The sequence below is a fragment of the Neomonachus schauinslandi genome, chromosome 14, assembly GCF_002201575.2.
Source record: "Neomonachus schauinslandi chromosome 14, ASM220157v2, whole genome shotgun sequence".
Classification (NCBI taxonomy): domain Eukaryota; kingdom Metazoa; phylum Chordata; class Mammalia; order Carnivora; family Phocidae; genus Neomonachus; species Neomonachus schauinslandi.
This window is the reverse complement of record NC_058416.1, coordinates 82,718,004-82,742,103: the sequence shown is the minus strand read 5'-3', so window position 1 is coordinate 82,742,103 and position 24,100 is coordinate 82,718,004. Positions and strand designations below refer to the sequence as shown.

The 24,100-nt window shown below is 43.0% G+C and overlaps 1 protein-coding gene across 2 annotated transcripts; it reads right to left on the bottom strand.

The window, feature by feature from the left end:
* Nucleotides 1–7,435: 7,435 nt before the first annotated feature.
* On the bottom strand, nt 7,436–12,965 carry RPL6 (ribosomal protein L6). 2 transcript variants are annotated; one of them, XM_021698480.2, is made up of 7 exons: nt 12,940–12,965; nt 11,803–12,039; nt 11,611–11,709; nt 10,138–10,281; nt 9,530–9,578; nt 8,547–8,731; nt 7,436–7,626 (listed from the first exon to the last, which is right to left on the bottom strand). In XM_021698480.2, the coding sequence occupies exons 2-7, from the start codon at nt 12,037–12,039 to the stop codon at nt 7,474–7,476; spliced, it is 867 nt and encodes a 288-aa protein (XP_021554155.1). In that variant the 5' UTR covers nt 12,940–12,965; the 3' UTR covers nt 7,436–7,473. The 2 variants fall into 2 exon arrangements, with proteins under 2 accessions (XP_021554155.1, XP_021554154.1); XM_021698479.2 differs by lacking the exon at nt 12,940–12,965 and adding an exon at nt 12,763–12,920.
* Between the last annotated feature and the right edge of the window lie 11,135 nt (nt 12,966–24,100).

Below are 24,100 nucleotides of genomic sequence, written 5' to 3'. Positions count from 1 at the left end.
TTGTTTCTCTTGCCTTTGGAGACATGTCTAGCAAGAAGTTGCTGCGGCCGAGGTCACACAGGTTGCTGTCTCTTCCCCTCTAGGATTTTGATGGATTCCTGTCTCACATTTAGGTCTTTCATCCATTTTGAGTCTATTTTTGTGTGTGGTGTAAGGAAATGGTCCAGTTTCATTCTTCTGCATGTGGCTGTCCAATTTTCCCAACACTTTTTGTTGAAGAGACTGTCTTTTTTCCATTGGCTATTCTTTCAGCTTAGTCAAAGATTAGTTGACCATAGGGCGCCTGGGTGGCTCAGTTGGGGTTGGGCGACTGCCTTCGGCTCAGGTCATGATCCCAGGGTCCTGGGATCGAGTCCCACATCGGGCTCCCTGCTCTGCGGGAAGCCTGCTTCTCCCTCTGACCCTCTCCTCTCTCATGCTGTTTCTCTCTCGCTCGCTCTCTAATAAATAAATAAATAAATAAAATCTTAAAAAAAAAAAAAGATTAGTTGACCATAGAGTTGAGCATCCATTTCTGGGTTCTCTATTCTGTTCCATTGATCTATGTGTCTGTTTTTGTGCCAGTACCATACTGTCTTGATGATTACAGCTTTGTAATAGATCTTGAAGTCCAGAATTTTGATGCCACCAGCTTTGCTTTTCTTTTTCAACATTCCTCTGGCTATTTGGGGTCTTTTCTGGTTCCATACAAATTTTAGGATTGTTTGTTCCAGCTCTGTGAAAAATATTGATGGTATTTTGATAGGGATTGCACTAAATATGTAGATTGCTCTAGGTAGCATAGACATTTTAGCAATATTTGTTCTTCCAATCCATGAGCATGGAACATTGTTCCATTTCTTTGTGTCTTCTCAATTTCTTTCATGAGTGTTCAATAGCTTTCTGAGTACAGATCTTTTGCCTCTTTGGTTAGGTTTATTCCTAGGTATCTTCTGGTTTGGGGTGCCATTGTAAATGGGATTGACTCCTTAACTTCTCTTTCTTCTGTCTCATTGTTAGTGTATATAAATGCAACTGATTTTTGTGCATTGATTTTATAACCTGCCACTTTGCTGAATTCCTGTATGATTTCTAGCAATTTTGGGGTGGAGTCTTTCGGGTTTTTCACATAGAGTATTGAGTCATCTGCAAAGAGTTAGAGTTTGACTTCTTTGCTGATTCAGATGCCTTATATTTTTTTTGTTGTTGTCTGATTGCTAAGGCTAAGACTTCAAGTACTATGTTGAATAGCAGTAATGATAGTGGACATCTCTGCCGTGTTCCTAACCTTAGGTGAAAAGCTCTCTGATTTTCCCCAATGAGGATGATATTCACTGTGAGTTTTTCATGGATGGCTTTTATGATATTGAGGTATGTTCCCTCTATCCCTAAACTGTGAAGAGTTTTAATCAAGAAAGGATGCTGTACTTTTTCAAATGCTTTTTCTGCATCTATTGAGAGGATCATATGATTCTCATCCTTTCTTTTATTTATGTAGTGTATCACATTGATTGATTTGTGGATGTTGAACCACCCTTGCAGCCCAGGAATAAATCCCACTTGGTCGTGGTGAATAATCCTTTTAATGTACTGTTGGATCCTCTTGGCTACTATTTTGGTGAGAATTTTTACATCCATGTTCATCAGGGATATTCATCTATAATTCTCCTTTTTGGTGGGGTCTTTGTCTGGGTTTGGGATCAAGGTAATGCTGGCCTCGTAGAAAGAGTTTGGAAGTTTTCCTTCCATTTCTATTTTTTGAAACAGCTTCAAAATTATTTAAATAATTCTTCTTTAAATGTTTGGTATATTTCCCCTGGGAAGCCATCTGGCCCTGGGCTCTTGTTTGTGGGGAGATTTTTGATTACTGCTTCAATTTTCTTTTTTTTTTTTTAAAGATTTTACTTCTTTTTTGACAGGGAGAGACACAGCAAGAGAAGGAACACAAGCAGGGGGAGTGGGAGAGGGAGAAGCAGGCTTCCCGCGGAGCAGGGAGCCCAATGTGGGGCTCGATCCCAGGACCCTGGATCATGACCTAAGCCGAAGGTAGATGCTTAACGACTGAGCCACCCAGGCGCCCCTGATTACTGCTTCAATTTTCTTGCTGGTTATGAGTCTGTTCAGGTTTTCTATTTCTTCCTGTTTCAGTTTTGTTTTATACATCTCTAGGAATGAGTCCATTTCTTCCAGATTGCCTAATTTGTTGGCATATAGTTACTCATAATATGCTCTTATAATTGTTTGTATTTCTTTGGTGTTGGTTGTGATCTCTCCTCTTTCATTCATGATTTTATTTGGGTCCTTTCTCTTTCTTTTTGAAAAAAAATTAAAAAAAATTAATGTTTAAAGACTAAAGAATCATGGGGAAAATCCATGAATTCTATGTGCTGGAGTTTTGCAGTTCTCATTGATCAGTAAACTTGGTCTTGACTGGATGTTCTTGCTGATCTCCTGGGGGAGGGGCCTGTTGAGTTGATTCTCAAGTGTCTTTGCCTGGGCGGAATTGTGCTGCCCTTGCGGGGGGCGAGGGGGGCAGGCTAAGTAATCTCCGGTTTGCTCTATGTGGCCCATGTTCCCTGAAGGCTTTCCATGCAGCTTTAGAGTATGAGAATGAAAATGGCAGCCACCCAATCTCTGGCCCTGGAGCCAAAAGCTCGGGGCCCCAGTCCTCAGTGTGCCCTCAGAGAAAAGCAATCACTCCTGTCTCCCTGGTCTCTGTCTGCACTTTGTGTTCACCCAGCCTGTGATCAAGCGTTTCTATCTCTGGCACACGACCCCATTTGGAGTCTCCAAACCCAGCAGACTCCTGTGGTGTGCTCCTGTACCGCTCCTCCCAGGGGAGGATGGGGGGAGGTCTCGCTGGTTCTGCCGCTTGTTGGGCCCCTGCTCGGAGAGCAGTCACCTGACTGTGCCGTGGTTCACGGTTTATGACAACCCTGAGCTGGGAGCCCACTCCTGCGCTCGTTGTTTGCAGCCGGCTTCCCCGCTCCGATGCCTGGGAGCTCTGCCACACTCAGGCACTCCCGGTCTTTCTGTGACCCTGGGGATCCTGAGACCACACTGTCCCAGCGAGGGTCCCGCCCCCGCTTAGCAGCCTGAGCGATGTCTCTCACCAGAGCAGACTTCTTAAAGTTCCAACTTTGTGCTCCGCGGCGCTATCACTTGCCAGTAGCCGGCTTACAGAGGCTCTTAAGGTATCTGGCTGGCTAGGCGGGTGTCCCCTTCCTCCCTCACCGCTCCATGTGCGTCCCTCCCGAAGCTGCGCGCTCGGTCAAAGAGGACGACCTTCCCCGATAGAGGAGGGCCGTTCTTTGGTCAAGGGTATACGAGTAGCTGCGCTACCCAGCTAGAACCGCCAAACAAGCTCTCAAGGTACTCTTTTTTTTATTTTTTAATTTTTTTAAGATTTCATTTATTTATTTGACAGAGAGAGACACAGCGAGAGAGGGAATACAAGCAGGGGGAGTGGGAGAGGGAGAAGCAGGCTTCCCGCCGAGCAGGGAGCCCGATGTGGGACTCGATCCCAGGACCATGGGATCAAGACCTGAGCCGAAGGCAGACGCTTAACGACTGAGCCACCCAGGTGCCCCTCAAGGTACTCTTTTTAAAAAAAATTTTAAGTAATCTCTACACCCAAAGCGGGGCTTGAATTCACAACCCCAAGATCAAGGGTTGCATGCTCTACCAACTGAGCCAGCCAGGCACCCCCAAGCAATTCCACTTCTAATATACCAAACATAATTGAAAGCAGGGACCTGAATAAATATCTGTGTATCAATGTTCACAGCAGCTTTATTCACGGTTGCCAAAAGGGTTAAACAACCCAAACCTGCATCCATGGGTGAATGAGTTAACAAAATGTAATATATCCAAGCAATGGAATATGATTCAGCCATAAAAAGGAGTAAAGTACTGACACGTGATACAACATGGATGAACTTTGAAGACCATCATGGAAAGTGAAATAAGCCAGATAGAAATACTGTATGTGAGGTACATAAAATAGTCCAATTCTAGAGACCAAGTAGAATAGAATACCAGAGGCTAGGGCAGAGGCGGAATAGGGAGTCAGCCATTAAAGGGTACAGGGTTTCAGTTCGGAATGACAAAAAAGTTCTGGAGATGGATGGTGGTAATGGTTGCTCAAAAGGAACTGCATACTTAAAAAGGTTTAAAATAGTACATATTGTTATGTTTTATCACAGTAAAACAATTATACAGAAAAAAGTATATACTTTAACTGCTTAGCACATACTCAGAATCGTAGCATTTCCTATCATTATATTGATTATCTGAAAGGTAAATGAATAAGCAGCAAAGCCAGGATTCAAATCCAAGTCTTTTCGATTCCCAAAGCTCTAGCATTAACCTCTACACTGTTTCCAACTGACCTACACTTGATGGATATCTTTTGAATGAATTATCCCACACCCTTTTCCCAAAGAAATTCCAATCTCATACTTCCATAATGTATGGGGAAATTCAGAACATTGTTGTCTTTCCTCACATGTATTTTGTACTTGAGTTTTTTTTTTGAACTGCCCATGGCAGAGTACACGGAGCTCTGTTCAACACTTGTTAGTCTCTAAAGTTGGGAATCAGGCCCTAAACCCTGGTCACGACAGCTTGGGAGGTGCCACAGGCTGAATAATGGTCCCAATTTATGTCCATGCTCTAATCCCTAACTCGTGGTGTATGTTACTTCATATGGCAAAAGGAATTTGGCCCGTGTGATTAAGCTAAAGATCTTGAGATGGGAAACGTGCTGTAACACAAAAATACATTTGGGGGCACCTGGGTGGCTCAGATGTTTGAGCGTCTGCCTTCGGCTCAGGTCATGATCCCAGGGTCCTGGGATCGAGTCCCACATCGGGCTCCCTGCTAGGTGGGGAGCCTGCTTCTCCCTCTGCCTCCGTCTCTATGAATAAATAAAACATTTAAAATATATATATATATATATATATATATATATTTGGTCTTTGTCCCTGGTTCCTGGCAGAGCTCCTAAAACCCATGGAATTTCGCCAGTGATAGGGGTATCTTTTGTTACTGTTAAGAAGCTCCTTTAGATCGTAACTGAATTTATGGTAATGCAGTGACTTAAGATAGGACCCCAGCCTCAAGATGGCGCTGGTCACCAGAAAGTCCAACTGATTATAGGGTTGGAACTTTCAGCCCTCCCTAGACTTAAGGCAAGGAAGGGCAGGGTGGTGGGCCTGGGATTGGGGTGGAGAAGAAGCTGGAGATTAAGCTCTGCAAAAACTCTTGGGGGAAAAAAACAAAACAAAAAACTTGAGGAACAAGGTTTGTTGGGCTTCCGGGTTGGTGAAGAGGTGCTGGGAGAGAGCCTTGCCTGGAGAGGACATGCAAAATCCATGCTTCCCCCACTATCCTTACCTTTGTGCTATAGAGCTCTTCCATTTGGGTGTTTTGAGTTGTATCCTTTTCAGTAACAAATGCAATCAGGTGTTTCTGAGTTCTGTTCAAGTCATCATAAACATTGAACTTGATGAGGGTTGTAAGGTAACCAGGTCAGACACAAGTGGGGTAACCTGGGGTATCTACTCCCTAATTGGTGTCTGAAGGGCAGAGAGGAAGAGTAGGCTTAAGAAATGGGCCCGAGGGCCTTGTGGCCAAAATGATTTTGGAAGTGAAAAAGAACCACTAAAGAGACCATAGCCAGAAGTGGCATGTTTGGATTTGTTTCAAAAATGTATCAGAGCACATGCTATATACCTAATGGTGAGACTAGAATTAAGACAATCATGGGGATGGGGATGTAACATACAGCATGGGGACTCCTGTTAATACTGTATCATTTGAAAGTTGCTAGATTTTCTAAGTTGTCACGAGATTTTTTTTTTTTTTTAAAGATTTTATTTATTTATTCATAAGAGACAGAGACAGAGAGAGGCAGAGGGAGAAGCAGGCCTCCTGCTGAGCAGGGAGCCCGATGCGGGACTCGATCCCAGGACCATGACCCGAGCCGAAGGCAGACACTAAACCATCTGAGCCACCCAGGCGCCCGTCACGAGATTTTCTAACTACACATGGTGACGGATGTTAACTAGACTTATGGTAGTGATCATTACGTTACACCCCTGAACTGTACACCAACTGACGGTATTCAATTATATCTCAATTATGGAAAATCCTAAATACCAAGTGCTGAGAAGTGGAATAACTGGAACTGTCACATGTTGCGGGTGGAACACAAAGTGGGAAAGTCTGCCAGTTTCTTACAAAGTTGCACATGCACTGACCATATAACCCAGCAATCCTGCGTTTTCACCCACCAGAAATGAAAACGTACCCACACAAAAACCTGTATGTGAATGTTGTTAGTGGCTTTATTCATCATCTCCAGGAATCCTGAACAACCCAAATGTCTTTCACTGGGTGAGCTTTAGGACAGTGATATAAGGATCTACTGGAGCAACGGCCAAGAGCTACTGAGCCATGGATATGAACAAATCTCAGGAACGTTATGCTAAGCAGCATACTGTGGGACATTCTGAAACAGCGAAACTATGGAACAGAAGTTCGATCGGGGACTGCCTGGAGTGGGAGTGGACGTTACGGGCATGAGGGAACTTTTGCGGTGGTGATGCTTACCCAACTGCACAGATGCCACACAAACGCACACAAAATTCTCTCACCTAATGTAAACGGTCAACAAAGCAACTTCAAAAACCCACCAGGGCCATCTTCCGCTCATCTACTGCCAAAGCCCTGAGTCTGACGACGTTTTTTAAGGGAGCTCATGGAGAAATGGACACTCTTGTATAGGAGTACAATCTACTAAAGTTAAAATGCATAAATCCTTACTCAGCCCAAAACAATTCTTACCTGATACTTATCTGTGTGCACACTTGAATTTACTACTTTGTATACAATTAACAAAAGACGTAAACCCAAATATCCATATAATGGTACACTACCCTGGGGCATCAGTGAAAATGGACTTTACGGAATGCCGAAAACAGACTGTTATCTGTCAACAGTATGTATAGCACACAAGGTTTTTGCCTTAAAAAAAAAAGAGAGAGATAGTAAATCATTATACTCATTTGCTGTGTATGCTTACAAAAAACTAGATACGCAAGACTAACAGCAATGATTAGGAGTTGGGCCGACGAGGGAGAAATGGATAGTCGTCAAAGGAAGGAAAAGTCTGTGGCCTCAAAAGCAGAGTTGTTTCTTGTCCTCATGGTCCAGTACTGACCTGTTCGGTGATGCCCGGGGAAATGGTGCTATTTCATACAGGTGGGTGCTGGGTGACAAGCCAGACACTAAGGAAGCTGAAAATGCTGATCCAAAACAGAGGAGGAGGTCCCATTGTAGCTGGTACCACCCTCCCAAATCCCACTCCCCTCAGGAGAGGTTCAGATCCACAAGCTGGCTGAGTCAAACCACACCTCTAGGCAGATAAAAATTTTAAAAAAGACACAAAGGAAATGCATCAGTTATTTAATTACGTTCTTTGTAAGAAATTTAGAACACCAATTTGTGAGGGTAAACTCCATTTGTGAGAGAAAACACAGAGCGGAGGTAGCCCTGAAGCTGAGGAACAGCTTTGATCTTTGGCAGAATTTGCGAGTCCACAGCTTTCTGATCAACCTTGCGCTGCTCTGTAATCTCGTATTTCTAGGGGGAGAAAAGGAAAAGAAAATCATTTAAAAATCGGGCACAAGTACTCAATCCCAGGGCTATTTTGATAATCCTTTCCTTGGAGAGCTGTGAAGTAGTATAACCTTGTTTTTAAGTAGCTCTTTTCCTTTTGTCTACTTCAATATGTATCAAAGATAAACAAGGGTGCGAGAGCCTGGGTGGCCCAGTCAGTAAAGCGTCTGAGCCTTATTTGGCTCAGGTCATCATGTCAGCGTGTGAGATCAAGCCCCATGAGGGGCTCTGAGGTGGGCATGGAGCCTGCTTAAGATTCTCTTTCCTTCCCCTTCCCAAAAAAAGGATAAACAAGGATATTGGGGGGAATGCCCAATAGAACAGTAGAGTTAGGGGCACCTAGGTGGCTCAGTCGGTTAAGCATCTGCCTTTGGCTCCGGTCATGATCCCAGGTTTCTGGGATGGAGCCCCGCATCAGGCTCCCTGCTCGGCGGGGAGCCTGCTTCTCCCTCTCCCTCTGCTGCTCCTCCTGCTTGTGCTCTCTCTCACTGTCAAATAAAATTTTTTTTTTTTTTAAAGATTTTATTTATTTGACAGAGACACAGCGAGAGCAGGAACACAAGCAGGGGGAGTGGGAGAGGGAGAAGCAGATGCGGGGTTCGAACCCAGGACCCTGGGATCATGACCTGAGCAGAAGGCAGACACTTAACGACTAAGCCACCCAGGTACGCCATCACTGTCAAATAAAATCTTAAAAGATTCTGAGCGAGCTTTCAGCTGCCATTAAGAGGCACTGAATGTAGCACCATCTGGAACGATATTATTCCCCAGATATTCCTCATTATTAACAACTTTTCTTTGTCAATTCTTTGTGAAAACTTTGTTTTCACTCCCACCTAGGGAAGCTGGAGCTATCAGAGGCCAAGACAGAAAGAGAAGCTTACCTCTTTCTCGGTGTCGAAGATCTCACCCTCCTGGTGTCTGGGCTTGCGCAGCTTCTTCTTCTTGAAGTAAGCATCAGTGAGATGTTTGGGGATTTTCACACTGCTGATATCAATTTTGGTAGAAGTAGCAATGACGAATTTCTGGTGTGTTCTACGCAGAGGGACGCGATTGAGGGACAGAGGTCCTGGGGGGGAAAAATCAATATACTGAGGGAAAGAGAAAGCAAAGATTTAAGAACAGACTTTGGATTTAAAGAAAGCTGGCGTGTTGAATTTTCTGTTCAGCTGAAGAAATCTCCAACTGCCCTTTTTACAGCCAGCATCCAGACTTTTTCAAGATCTCAGTTTGTCCAAGGCTCCCCCTTCCTCAAATCTTAAGTCACCCAAGCTGGGAGATGGCATAGTCACTCATAGACGTTGGCCAAAGCCACAGGTCCCTGACAAATTTCAACCAAGCACTGCTTTCCAGAGTGAACAGTTCACTTTTTACTTGTTTGGCAAATGTACTCTTGTTCCAAGTGGCAGACCAATTACAAGTCTTATGCAGGATCATTCCTTGGGGTTAATAGCCAACCATTCTGCACTTGGTGCTATGTGGCCACACAAAATTTAAATACCTGCTCCCTTAGAACTCAGGTATATGCAAGACAATAAAATGGGGCACATAATCTCACAACACTGGAACTTCCATGTAGGTGGGAGCAAAAGTACATTTAAAAATGCCAAGTTTCAGGGGCACCTGAGTGGCTCAGTCACTAAGTGTCTGCCTTTGGCTCAGGTCATGATCCCGGGGTCCTGGGATCGAGCCCTGCATCGGGCGCCCTGCTCGGCGGGAAGCCTGCTTCTCCCTCTCCCACTCCCCCCTGCTTGTGTTCCCTCTCTCGCTGTGTCTCTCTCTGACAAATAAATAAAATCTTTAAATAAATAAGTAAGTAAGTTTAAGCCAAATTTCAGAGAAATATAAAATCCAAGGATTTTCTTACCGGTTACAAGTAGCAAGCCACTGCTCAGTTGCTTCAGGAAAACTACCCTCTGTAAATTAAACAGACATGTCAGACATCCCTGTGATTAAAAAAAAAAAGACTTCTAAATGAATCAAATCATAGGCTTCTAAATTTGGCAAAGGAAATTTCTCAGTATGTATCTGCTCAGCAACTCTGGAATCAAATATACCAAACTACCAACAGGGGCGACCCTTGGATATGAGCACTATTTTTGTGTGCTTGTTTATAATGAGCAACTATTACTTCTAACAATAAAAAAAAATTAACATTCTTTAACTCAGTAGTTCTATCCCTGCAAAACTATTGTAAGGAAATAACTGAAAAATATAAATACTTTTGGGTTACAGGGACATCTAAATCATCTGTAGTAAGTATTCCCACCAGCGGGAAATGATAATTTATTGTACACTATGGACTAATAAACACATTATGCTAGTGACTGGGCTACTGGTTGTTACACACTCACTCCCCACCAGCCCCCCACGAACTACAGTTACCATAGGCAAATAAAGAAACTCCACCCAGAGTGTGAACACGTTATCATCAAGCACCTTAGGCACCTGAGCTGACAGGTCTGCTCTGCTCACCTTGCCTCTGTGGCGCCCAGTGAGGATGATCAAAATGGTCCCGGGAGTGATACTAGCTCGCAGCTTTCTCACGTGCTGACTGAAAGGTTTTTTGCCGTGGCTCAACAGCTTTCGAGGCACATCTTCAGTAGGGTAATACCTAGGCTGTAAGGAATCCATAGGTCCCACTTATTTAAACAAGCTAATCAGATTAGTAGAGCTGGTTGTGACAGCGGGACACCTGCAACACCCTTTTCGCCTATTTTAAATGATTTACATGGTTACATTTCATTTTCACTTCTCCCAAGTCTATAGTAAATTTGGAAAAGGTCAATGCTGCTTATCCCTTCCTGTGCAAAACACAAGAGGAAATCCATTTAACTAAAGGAACTGTGTGGTCAGGCAAAGCAGAAAGCATCAAGCAGGGCACCTGGGTGGCTCAGTTGGTTAAGCGTCTGCCTTCGGCTCAGATCATGATCCCGGAGTCCTGGGATCGAGTCCCACATCCGGCTCCTGGCTCAGCGGGGAGCCTGCTTCTCCCTCTGACCCCCTCCCCTCTCATGCTGTCTCTCTCTCTAATAAATAAATAAAATCTTAAAAAAAAAAAAAAAGAAAGAATCAAGCAAGTTACCTTTGTAGACTTGGGATTAAGCCAAACTTTGGAATTAGACAAGCTCTCATACACTGTCCTACCATCACACACTGTGGTATAGCAGTGATTCTCAAGCTCTCCTGGGCTCCCTGACCTTAACCTAAACTGTACTTCTCCAGAAACATGTCTGACACATATTTTGGAGATTATGAAGGAGGCATGGCTTGTTTTTCCACTGTATTCACATCCTCCACATTAACGTACGTCACTACCATGTCATGCACAAAGAAAAACAAAACACAGCTCAGATCAGGACCACCAGTTCATTTATTGTAAAAACAGGACCCCACACAAAGACTAGTAAGTGTATGACAAGTAACTCACAATAACCTCCTGCTCTGACCACAAACATTAGTTCCTAATAGAAAAACCAGGCCCACAAAAACAGTGACAAGGAATCGAAGCGCCACTTTCCCTCTGGGGCAGTAGTTTTCAACTGTGATGACCATAATACATGTGGGAATATTTCCCTAACGGAAATTAGAGAGCAAACGCTGAGGAAGTGTTGGGTCTTGTGCGGGATAGATGAGCCAAGCAACAGTGCTCTGGTACACAGCGGTTCTACAGACCTGGCAGCACCTGAGAATTCATGCCCCTCTTAACTCTCACCACACTGTGGGGCAGACCTTTATTCCTGCTCTACAGGCGAAGAAACGAAAGTGCAGAAAAGCAACTCTACCTAAGATCAAACAACAAATATTTACGAGGCCTGGCTGTAAACCCAGAATCCTCCATTAGTAATTCTCTGGCCAATACAAACTTCTAAAACCTGAGAACACAAAAAACCCCCTCACTGTATTCGGCAATCAAGCTTCCCGTTTACAGTCTCTTCCAAATCTTACCATTTTGCGAAGTTTAACCACTCGGGTACCACCATTCTTGTCACCACCAACTGGTTTTGTGACAGTAGCAAGAACTTTCTCCTTCTTTTTCTTTTCAACCTATCAGGACACAAATGCATCAAAGTCAGAGGCAGACAAAAATTTCTAAGGTGAAGACCTAAGTCACGGTCAGCGATTCTCCTCATCCCTCACCCTGGATTTAGCTGCTGAATACTTCCTCTTGTACATGGCCTTTCTGGAATACATAGCCGATCGGGAATATCTGCCAATTCCTCTGACAAGTACAGGATTTCGGCTGCAGTGGGGCTTCCCCTTTTTTGGCGTTTTAGCCTTGGGGTTACCCTTCTTAGCCTTGCCACCGGCATCAGCCTTCTTAGCTTCAGGTTTCTTCTCCTTAGTATCCGGCTTCTCAGCTTTTTCGCCCGCCATCTATCAGTACACACATTAAAATAAAAAGAAACGTATTTCACCAATTATCCCATGACAAAGCAATGTCTAAACAGTACATTGATAGGCTTCCGAGACGACGAACCCTCTCACCCTCTCTCCCCAAGTAGCTGTAACATCCTTTCATCCCTCCCCTTAAGATCCCAAGCCACACACATCTGCAATAACCCTCAGAGTGGCTAATTTATAAGAATCTGAAGACATCTTACATCTGTTTGCTAAATATTTAGTGGTCTGAAGTCCCTATTCCATTCGTTCACTATTCCGGTTTTGTGGAAATCTTAACAAACTGCCATAGCTAAGAAGCAGCGAGGAGGGACCCTGAAACCGTTTGCTTCCAGGACTTTTGCGCTTTTCAGCCTGCTGTCTCATTCAAGAAATTCGGCGTAGGAGTCGAGAACACACTAACATCCAGCCCAAACTCAGGCCAGACTGAAAAGCGCAAAGCCAAGAGGCGACTTCCGGTCGCAGACGTGGGAAGAAGGCAAAGTAGCGTTTGGTCTCAGCCCCAAAGCTCAACGTGGCTCAAACAAACCCAGCGGTCTCTTTTGGAACCTGAACCCGGGATTCCGGAGCGCGCGCCGTCATCCTGGTCCCTGGGGCCCCACCACCCCGCTACGGATCCCCAGAAGGGCCCTGTATCCCCAGCCCAGACGGGTGGCAAGCAGCCGGGAGCTCCGGAGCCTCTTCGGCACTCCACCTCACCCTCTTCGTGCCCCTGCGCAAACCCCGGCGAGATAAAGGAAGCGTTTGGGAGGCCTCTCAGTTGACCCGGAGCATGTCCGACCCCTGCAGGTGTCCACTTGATGCCCTCCTGATTCGGATGGCGAAGGATTGGGGATCCCGATATCGAGTCTTCCACGGAGGACCCGCCATTCTTACCTTGCAAGATGGGAAAGAGAACTAAGGTCCCGGCTTCCGGTCTATAAGGAATCACGGGAGGTGTTGAATCTCACTTCCTTCCGGATCTGGGGCATTATGGGAAATGTAGTTTCCCCTCCTTTGACAGACACCCCCCCCCACCCCCCCACCCCCGCCCCCGCCATGGAGAGCTATTTCTTCTTCTAAGAGGCAAAAGCGAAGAACATTTTGGAAATGTTTCACTTTATAGAACAATAAAATTCTCAAAATATTTTTGGAAGCCGACATAAATTACAGCTTTTTATTTTGCTTACTAAGGACATTAGAAAGGACTACCATTTTCAATGTAAGTAGGGAGAGAGAGATGAAAGACAAATCTGCAAATAAAGTGAAATCTTTCCTATGAAAGGCTAGTTGGGAACCTTCCATGGACGTTTTCTCTGCAGTTAACTTAATGCCTATATCCCAGACTATAGCCTGTGCTCAATGGCGAAGAGTCAGAAAAGATAGAATTAAAATAAGTAAAATAGGGGTGCCTGGCTGGTTCAGTTGGTAGAGCATGTAACTCTTGATCTTGGGGTTGATGAGGTCGAGCCCCACATTGGGTGTAGAGATTACTTAAAATAAAATCTTTTTAAAGGGCTCAGTTGGTTAAGCGGCTGCCTTCAGCTCAGGTCATGATCCTGGAGTCCAGGATCAAGTCCCACATCAGGCTCCCTGCTCAGCAGAGGGTCTGCTTCTCCCTCTGAGCCTCCCCGCTCTCATGCTCTATCTCTCATTCTCTCTCTCTCACATAAATAAATAAAATCTTTAAAATAAAATGAATAAAATATATTCTTGTTCTCAAAGAACACACATTCAAAGGAAAAACAGAAAAAAATGAATAATCATAAGCTATTTCTTCTGGGAGATTTTGGAAAGTTTTGCGAAAGAGTTGGGTTTTGTGTTGGATTTGGAAGGATAAATACAAATTTGGCAGGTGAAAGTGGTAATTGGAAGAATAAATGCAAGAGGCATGGAAACATATAAGAGGATTGTTGTTCATCCATTCCACAAGCATTTCTGGCTACTTTGTACTTCATTTCATTTCTTCTCTTTTGGAAGTTTCCTTTTACTTTATTTTATTTATCAAAGTATAGTTGACACACAATGTTACATTAGTTTCAGGTGTTGTACTCCTTTCTTCATTTCTTCTTTTTTTTTTTAAGATTTAATTTAATTTATTTATTTGAGGGAGAGAGCATGAGCTGGGGGGGAGGAGCAGAGGGAGAGAGAGAAGCAGACTCCCCGCTGAGCAGAGAGCGGGGCTCAGTCCTAGGACCCTGAGATCATGACCTGAGCTGAGATCAAAAGCCAGACACTTAACCGACTGAGCCACCCAGGCACCCCCAGTTTCTTCATTTCTAAAATGAGGATAACAATATTACCTGCCGGGGCACCTGGGTGGCTCAGGTCATGATCCCGGCGTCCTGAGATCGAGCCCCGCATCGGGCTCCCTGCTCGGCGGGAAGCCTGCTTCTCCCTCTCCCACTCCCCCCTGCTTGTGTTCCCTCTCTCGCTGTGTCTCTCTCTGTCAAATAAATAAATAAAATCTTTAAAAAAGAAAAAGAAGGGGCGCCTGGGTGGCTCAGTTGGTTAAGCGACTGCCTTCGGCTCAGGTCATGATCCTGGAGTCCCGGGATCGAGTCCCGCATCGGGCTCCCTGCTCGGCGGGGAGTCTGCTTCTCCCTCTGACCCTCCTCCCTCTCGTGCTCTCTGTCTCTCATTCTCTCTGTCTCAAATAAATAAATAAAATCTTTAAAAAAAAAAAAGAAAAAGAAAAAACAATATTCCCTGCCCCACACTGTTGTTGGGAAGATTAAATAAGTCACTATAGACAAAATCACGAAGAACGGTATTTGATGCATGGTAAGTGCTAGGTAAATGTTAGTTTTTGTTATCATCACCTGCCCCCAAGCATGACACCACTGTCATCAACATCAACATCATAGTTGTTGGTGAGATCCTACTAGATCCCAAATATTCTGCTAATGTTTGTGTACTGGGGATAATAAAAACAATATTGTATGCTATGTGGTTAGAACAGTGTTACGTGCCTTGCTTTATTTCATTCAATCCTCTCAACAACCTATGAAGGATACTGTTATGAGGAATTTGGGGCTCAAAGAGGTTGAGTAACTTATTCATAACATGGATCTGATTTCAGAGATTGCACTTTTAACCATCCATATAAAAAGATTAAAAAGATGACAAATGAAGATGAATAAGAGAGTTCTTTGCTCATATTAGAATTAAGAAGAAGAATACTTATTACCTTTGGAAAATAAACAAAACACTATATCTTACAGTTTTACTTCATTCAAGCCCTTAAGGCAACATGTCCACGTATGTGACACCTTTTGGCTTGAATTTTCCATTCTCTTTCATTTGCTTGTTCCTGGTGGTGAGAGCTTTTCACCTTGATTTTCTTCACCTTGATTTTCTGCTTTGTGGCTGTGTTCCCTGGGAATCATGTAGCCTTTTCCCATTCTGGATGACTGAAGATACAAATATAGTGATCTCCAAACGCCTCAAAGATTTCCGTGGATCCTTTCAGACTACAGTGAATGCAGACTGGCTATGCTTGCTGAAACATGTGGGTTCTAAACGAGTCTGTCTTCCTTCCATACAAATTAAGGATGAGTGTGATCCTAATAGGCTGCATTTTATGCCAGTGTATGATTATTCACTGTCCAAGCCTGTAATATTCCCAAGGAAAAGCTTGGGCACTGCTCTTTTTTTAAGAATGGAAGTGTCAGCAGCTTTACTTGTTCAGCCTCCTGAGCAAAACACCTCCTAGAAACAGCTACTTCAGAAAATGTATTGGAAAAAAGAAAAAAAAGAAAATGTACTGGAATGAATGAAGTGCAGAGTTGCTCACTTAAGCCCCTAAAAAAATTAACAATTTCATAAACTTTCACGTAGTAAATACACCAATGTATTTGTTAAATGACCAGCCATTGAAATAAAAACATAAATGAACCCCCTCTTGTGTTTCGTTGTAGTACTGCAAAATTTACCCTTCATTACTTGGACAAAATATTGTCAACATATTAGTTATAAAGTAAACTTTATTATCAAGCACCTAGTTTTGTCATATGTAAAATGTTCTTAAATTTGCTCAGTGCTTCATTAATTGCAAAGCAGACATTTTTGCAGACACTAAATCATTTTAAGCCTCAGGGCAACCTCACTGTGACGTAGGAATTTTTTTTAAAGATTTTATTTATTTATTATTTTGGGGGGGGGGCAGAGAGGAAGGGAGAGGGACTAGCAGACTCCACGCTGAGTGCAAAGTCCCACATGGGGCTCCAAGCGGGGCTCTATCCCACGACCCGAGATCATGATCTGAGCCAAAATCAAGAGCCAGATCCTCAACCAACTGAGCCATTCAGGTACCCTTGAAGTAGGAATTTAAGGTGAAAGAACTGAAACTCATTTATAATAAATGATTTATCCAATGTCACACAGATACATTGAATCCTACTTCTTGGTGCCACAGAAAGACAGAAAATCAGCAGACAGTTGTGCTGCAGAGAGGGTACTGACCTTGTAACCTGGAGCTCACTTGATATATGATCTTACGATAAGCTTCTGCACATGAGTTTTCTTGTTTATAAAATGGGGATGGGATGGGGGGTTGCCTGGCTGGCTCAGTCAGTTAGGTGTCTGCCTTCTGCTCAGGTCATGATCTTGGGGTCCTGGGATGAAGCCCCACGTTGGGCTCCCTGCTCAGCGTGGAGTCGGCTTCTCCCTCGCCCTCTGTCCCCCCTCATGCTCTCTCTCTCTCTCAAATAAATAAATAAAATCTTTAAAAAATATATAAAATGGGAACGATATTGACAACATTGATAATACCTCCCTAAGTAAAGATCAAAATATGATTCACTCATTCACTCAATTTTCTCGATAAAAAGTTCACGGGAGTGCGCCTGGGTGTCTCAGTTGGTTAAGCATCCAACTCTTGGTTTTGGCTCAGGTCATGATCTCATGGGTCATGAGATTGAGCTCTGTGTCGGGCTCTGCACTCGGCTGGGAGTCTGCTTGAAGATTCTCTTCCTCTGCCCTTAACCCAATCACTTTCTCTCCCTCTCTCTCTCTCAAATGAATAAATCTAAAAAAAAAAGAAAAAGAAAAAGAAAGAAAGGAGCACCTGGCTCAGTCGGTTAAGCATCTACCTTCCACTCAGGTCATGATTCCAGGGTCTTGGGATTGAGCCCCATGTCAGGCTCCCTGCTCAGCAGGGAGTCTGCTCCTCCCTCTCCATCTGCCCCTCCACCAAATCGTTCTTTCTTTCTCTCCCTCTCAAATAAATAAATAAAATCTTTTAAAAAAATAAAAAGAAAGAAAGTTCATGAAGGGGTGCCTGGCTGGCTCAGTTGATAGAGCATGGGACTTGATCTTGGGGTTGTGAATTTGAGCCCCATGTTGGGTGTAGAGATTACTTAAAAATAAAAATTTTTTTAAGATTATTTATTTATTTATTTGACAGAGAGAGACACAGTGAGAGAAGGAACACAAGCTGGGGGAGTGGGAGAGGGAGAAGCAGGCCTCCTGCTGGGCAGGGAGCCCAATGCGGGTTTCAATCCCAGGACCCTGGGATCATGACATGAGCCGAAGACAGACACTTAACCGACTGAGCCACCCAGGCGCCCCAAAAATAAAATATTAAAAAAAATAAAGAAGGGTGCCTGGGTGGCTCAGTTATTAGGCGTCTACCTTCGGCTCGGGTCATGATCTCAGGGTCCTGGGATCAAGCCCCACATCACGCTCCCTGCTCAGCCGGACGCCTGCTTCTGGACAAACAGAAACGAAAAGAATTTGTGATCACCAAACCAGCCCTACAAGAAATATTAAAAGGGATCCTTTGAGCTAAGAGAGAGCCCAAAAGTAACATAGACCAGAAAGGAACAGAGACAATATACAGAAACAGTCACTTTACAGGTAACACAAAGGCACTAAATTCATATCTTTCAATAGATACTCTGAATGTAAATGGGCTAAATGCTCCAATCAAAAGACACATGGTGTCAGATTGGATAAAAAAGCAAGACCCATCAATATGCTGTCTTCAAGAGACTCATTTTAGACCCAAAGACATCTTCAGATTGAAAGTGAGGCGGTGGAAAGCCATTCATCATGCTAATGGACATCAAAAGAAAGCTGGGGTGGCAATCCTTATACCAGACAAATTAGATTTTAAGCCAAAGACTCTAATAAGAGATGAGGAAGGACACTATATCATAATGAAAAGGTCTATCCAGCAAGAAGTTCTACAATTGTAAATATTTATGCCCCTAACATGGGAGCAGCCAATTATATAAGCCAATTAATAACAAAACTAAAGAAACACATCGATAATAGTACAATTATAGTAGGGGACTTTAACACTTCCCCCACCCCCTCACTGCAATGGACAGATCATCTAGGCAGAAGGTCAACAAGGAAACAAGGTCTTTGAATGACACACTGGACCAGATGGACTTCACAAATATATTGAGAACATTCCAACCTAAAGCAACAGAATACACATTCTTCTCAAGTGCACATGGAACATTCTCCAGAATAGATGACATACTGGGTCACAAATCAGGTCTCAACTGGTACCAAGAATTGGGATAATTTCCTGCATATTTTCAGACCACAAAGCTTTCAAAGTGGAACTCAATCACAAGAGGAAATTTGGAAATAATTCAAATACATGGAGACTAAAGAGCATCCTACTAAAGAATGAATGGGTCAACCAGGAAATTAAAGAAGAATTAAAAAATTCATGGAAACAAATGAAAATGAAAGCATAACTGTTCAAAACCTTTGGGGTGCAGCAAAGACAGTCCTAAGAGGGAAGTGCATAGCAATACAAGCCTTTCTCTAGAAACAAAAAAATCTCAAATGTACAACCTAACCTTACACCTAAAGGAGCTGGAGAAAAAAGAGCAAATAAAGCCTAAACCCAGCAGGAGAAAAGAATTAATAAAGATTAGAGCAGAAATCAATGAAATAGAAACCAAAGGAACAGTAAAACAGATCAATGAAACTAAGAGCTGGTTCTTTGAAAGATGAATAAGATTGATAAATGCCTTTTCAAAAAGAAAAGAGAAAGGACCCAAATAAATAAAATCATGAATGAAAGAGGAGAGATCACAATGAACACCAAAGAAATACAGACAAGTATAAGAACATATCATGATCAACCATATGCGAACAAATTAGGCAATCTGGAAGAAATTGATGCATTTCTAGACATGTATAAACTACCAAAACTGAAACAGGAAGAAATAGAAAACCTGAACAGTTCCATAACCAGCAAGGAAATTGAAGCAGTAATCAAAAAACTCTCCACAAACAAATGCCCAGGGCTGGATGGCTTCCCAGGGGAATTCTACCAAACTTTTAAAGAGCTAATACCTGGGTGCCTGGGTGGCTCAGATGGTTAAGCATCTGCCTTTGGCTCAGGTCATGATCCCAGGGTCCTGGGTTCGAGTCCTGCATCAGGCTCCCTGCTCAGTAGGGAGCCTGCTTCTCCCTCTGCCTCTCTCTCTCTATCTCTTATGAATAAATAAATAAAATCTTAAAAAAAAAGAACTAATACCTATTCTTCTGAAGCTGTTTCAAAAAATAGGAATGGAAGGAAAACTTCCAAATTCTTTCTATGAGGCCGGCATTACCTTGATTCCAAAACCAGACCAAGACCCCACCAAAAAGGAGAATTATAAACAAATATCCCTGATGAACATGGATATAAAAATTCTCACCAAAATACTAGCCAAGAGGATCCAACAGTCCATTAAAAGGATTATTCACCACGACCAAATGGGATTTATTCCTGGGCTGCAAGGGTGGTTCAACATGCACAAATCTACACCACGTTAATAAGAGAAAGGAAAAGAACCATATGATCCTCTCAATAGATGTAGAAAAAGCATTTGACAAAGTACGGCATCCTTTCTTGGTTAAAACTCTTCACAGTGTAGGGATAGAGGGAACATACCTCAATATCATAAAAGCCATATACAAAAGCCCACAGCAAATATCATCCTCAATGGGGAAAATCTGAGAGCTTTTCCCTACCGTCAGGAACACAGCAGGGATGTCTACTATCACCACTGTTGTTAACATAGTACTAGAAGGTCTTGCCTCAGCAATCAGACAACAAAAAGAAATAAAGGCATCTGAATCGGCAAAGAAGTCAAACTCTCACTCTTTGCAGATGACTCAATACTCTATGTGGAAAACCCTAAAGATTCCAACCCAAAATTGCTAGAACTCATAGAGGAATTCAGCAAAATGGCAGGATATAAAATCAATGCACAGAAATCAGTTGCATTTCTATACACTAACAATGAGACAAAAGAAAGAGAAATTAAGGAGTCGATCCCATTTACAATGGCACCCAAAACCATAAGATACCTAGGAATAAACCTAACCAAAGAGGCAAAGGATCTGTACTCAGAAAACTATAGAACACTCATGAAAGAAATTGAGAAGACAAAAGAAATGGAAAAATGTTCTATGCTCATGGATTGGAAGAACAAATATTGCTAAAATGTCTATGCAATCTATACATTCAGTGCAATCCCTGTCAAAATACCACCAGTATTTTTCACAGAGCTGGAACAAACAATCCTAAAATATGTATGGAACCAGAAAAGACCCCAAATAGCCAGAGGAATATTGAAAAAGAAAACCAAAGCTGGTGGCATCACAATTCCAGACTTCCAGCTCTATTACAAAGCTGTAATCATTAAGACAGTATGGTACTGGCACAAAAACAGACACACAGATCAATGGAACAGAATAGAGAACTCAGAAATGGACCCTCAACTCTGTGCTCAGCTAATCTTCGACTAAGCAGGAAAGAAGAGCCAATGGAAAAAAGAAGTCTCTTCAACAAAAGGTGTTGGGAAAATTGGACAGCCACATGCAGAAGAATGAAACTGGACCATTTCCTTACACCACACACAAAAATAGACTCAAAATGGATGAAAGACCTCAATGTGAGACAAGAATCCATCAAAATCCTAGAGGGGAACAGAGACAGCAACCTGTGTGACCTCGGCCGCAGCAACTTCTTGCTAGACATGTCTCCAAAGGCAAGAGAAACAAAGGCAAACTGAACTATTGGGACTTCATCAAGATAAAAAGCTTTTGCACAGCAAAGGAAACAGTCGACAAAACCAAAACACAGCCGACAGGATGGGAGAAGATATTTGCAAATGACATATCAGAGAAAGGGTTAGTACCCAAAATCTATGAAGAACTTATCAAACTCAACACCTAAAAACAAATAATCCAATCAAGAAATGGGCAGAAGACATGAACAGACATTTCTCCAAAGAAGACATTCAAATGGGCAACAGACACATGAAAAAAATGCTCAACATCACTTGGCATCAGAGAAATACAAATCAAAACCACACTAGTCAGAATGGCTAAAATCAAGAAGTCAGGAAAGGACAGATGTTGGCGGGGATGCAGAGAAAAGGGAACCGTCCTACACTGTTGGTGGGAGTGCAAGCTGGTGCAGCCACTCTGGAAAACAGTATAGAGGTTCCTCAAAAAGTTGAAAATAGAGCTACCCTCCAACTCGGCAACTGCACTACTAGGTATTTACCCCAAAGATACAAATGTAGTGATCCGAAGGGGCACCTGCACCCCAATGTTTATAGCAGCAATGTCCACAATAGCCAAATTATGGAAAGAGCCCAGATGTCCATCAACAGATGAATGGATACAGAAGATGTGGTATATATATACAATGGAATATTATGCAGCCATCAAAAGGAGTGAAATATTGCCATTTGCAACGACGTGGATGGAACTAGAGGGTATTATGCTAAGTGAAATAAGTCAATCAGAGAAAGACAATTATCATATGATCTCACTGATATGTGGAGTTTAAGAAACAAAACAGAGGATCATAGGGGAAGAGAGGGAAAAATAAAACATGATGAAACCAGAGAGGGAGAGAAACCATAAGAGACTCTTAATCATAGGAAACTAACTGAGGGTTGCTAGAGGGGAGGGTGGTGGGTGATGGGGTAACTGGGTGGTGGGCACTAAGGCGGGCACGTAATGAGCAATAGGTATTATATAAGACTGATGAATCACTGACCTCCACCTCTGAAACCAATAATACATGATATTAATTAATTGAATTTAAATAAAAAAGAAAAAAATCTGTATATATGTTATTTATGTGAGCGTGCAAGTGAGATATATGTGTGTGTATTTGTTTTTTTTTTTTTTAAAGATTTTATTTATTTATTTGAGAGAGAGAGAATGAGAGAGAGAGAGAGCACATGAGGGGGGGAGGGTCGGAGGGAGAAGCAGACTCCCCAATGAGCAGGGAGCCCGACGCGGGACTCCATCCCAGGACTCCAGGATCCTGGATCCTGGAGTCCTGGATCCTCGCTTAACCACTGAACCACCCAGGTGCCCCATATGTGTGTGTATTTGTATAGGCATAGAGAAAAGTGGAAGAATACATACCAAACCATTAACACTGGTGGGGGTTTGAGTTGGGAATATGTATCCATGAGGAGCAGGGAAAATTACTGTCTTTATTAAGTTTGTTGCAAGGAATTTGTATTGCTTTTGTGGTTGAGAAAGAAATCAACTTGTGCTCTCTCTCATTATCTCTGTCTCTCTCTCTCTAAAATAAATAAATAAAATCTGAAAAAAATTTAAATGAATATTTTTTTTCCTCAATGAACATTTCATAAGCCTATTCTAAAGCAGGCACTTTAGACTCTGGGCATATATAAAGATGAAGAAGGGGGTGCTTGGGTGGCTCAATCAGTGGAACATGTGACTCTTGATCTCAGGGTCGTGAGTTCAAGCCATAATACATTGCGTGTGGAGCCTACTTAAAAAATTAGTATGAAATTAAGGTGAAGAAGCAAAGGAACTCATGATCTAGGGGAAGAGACAGAAGAATGAACTAACAGTGATGTTAAACTGTGTTAGGGGCTTACAGAGGGATGAATAGGCAGCCCCCAAAGCATAGGGAGGGGGCCTCTATTTTATTCTCAGGAAGTGTTTGAGGGGTGTGTGCAGAGACTTTTTCTTGGAGGAACTGATTTAGTTAGAGCTGAATCTTGCCTGATGCTAAGTTTTCCAGGTGGAGATGGGTTTAAAGGATGTTCCAGACAGAAAGAACTAAATTTAGGAAGACAGGGATGCAAGAAACAGCAAGTGGGCTTTGGAAACTGCAAGATCATGTGAGGGAGTGGAAGTAAATGAAGCTGAACAAGTAGGCATTGTTCATATTTTGAAGGGCCTGATGTGCTAATGCAAGGTTATCATTTAATGCTAAAGGTGGGTTTTTTAAAGATTTTATTTATTTAACAGAGAGAGACACAGCGAGAGAGGGAACACAAGCAGGGGGAGTGGGAGAGAGAGAAGCAGGCCTCCCATGGAGCAGGGAGCCCGTTGTGGGGCTTGATCCCAGGACCCTGGGATCATGACCTGAGCCGAAGGCAGATGCCCAAAGACTGAGCCACCCAGGCGCCCAATATTAAAGGTATTGAACTCCCTCATAGAACCTGAGAATGACATGATTAGGTTTGTATTCTCAAAAGATCATTCTAGCTGCAGACTGCATAGAATATTCGAAAGAGTGGGTAAGCAATGGTTTCTGCATTCAGAGATTAGTTTGCTTTGGGAAAGAGACACATGATAACCAGCATTAGGAAGTACTTACTTGCCCAGCATTACTTCATAAACACCAAATATTTCTTTTGTTTTTGTTTTTTAAAGATTTTATTTATTTATTTGACAGAGAGAGACACAGCAAGAGAGGGAACACAAGCAGGGGGAGTGGGAGAGGGAGAAGCAGGCTTCCCGCGGAGTAGGGAGCCCAATGCGGGGCTCGATCCCAGGACCCTGAGATCATGACCTGAGCTGAAGGCAGACACGTAACAACTGAGCCACCCAGGCGCCCCCAAATATTTCTTTTTTTTAAAAAAAGATTTTATTTATTTATTTGACACAGAGAGAGAGAGGGAGGTGGACCCTGGGATCATGACCTGAGCTGAAGGTAGACACTTAATGGACCGAGCCACCCAGGCACCCCCAATAGCAAATCTTTCATGCTTTACCACCTATCCTATGTGGTGGTATGTTGATCCCTCCATTTTAC

Coding starts and splice junctions, on each gene's coding strand:
- RPL6 (XM_021698480.2), bottom strand. CDS start 12,039: ATGGCGGGCGAAAAAGCTGAGAAGCCGGATACTAAGGAGAAGAAACCT. Junction 10,282..11,610: donor TGGTTAAACTTCGCAAAATG/GTAAGATTTGGA, acceptor GATTCCTTACAG/CCTAGGTATTACCCTACTGA. Junction 8,732..9,529: donor TGGCTTGCTACTTGTAACCG/GTAAGAAAATCC, acceptor TTTCCCCCCCAG/GACCTCTGTCCCTCAATCGC.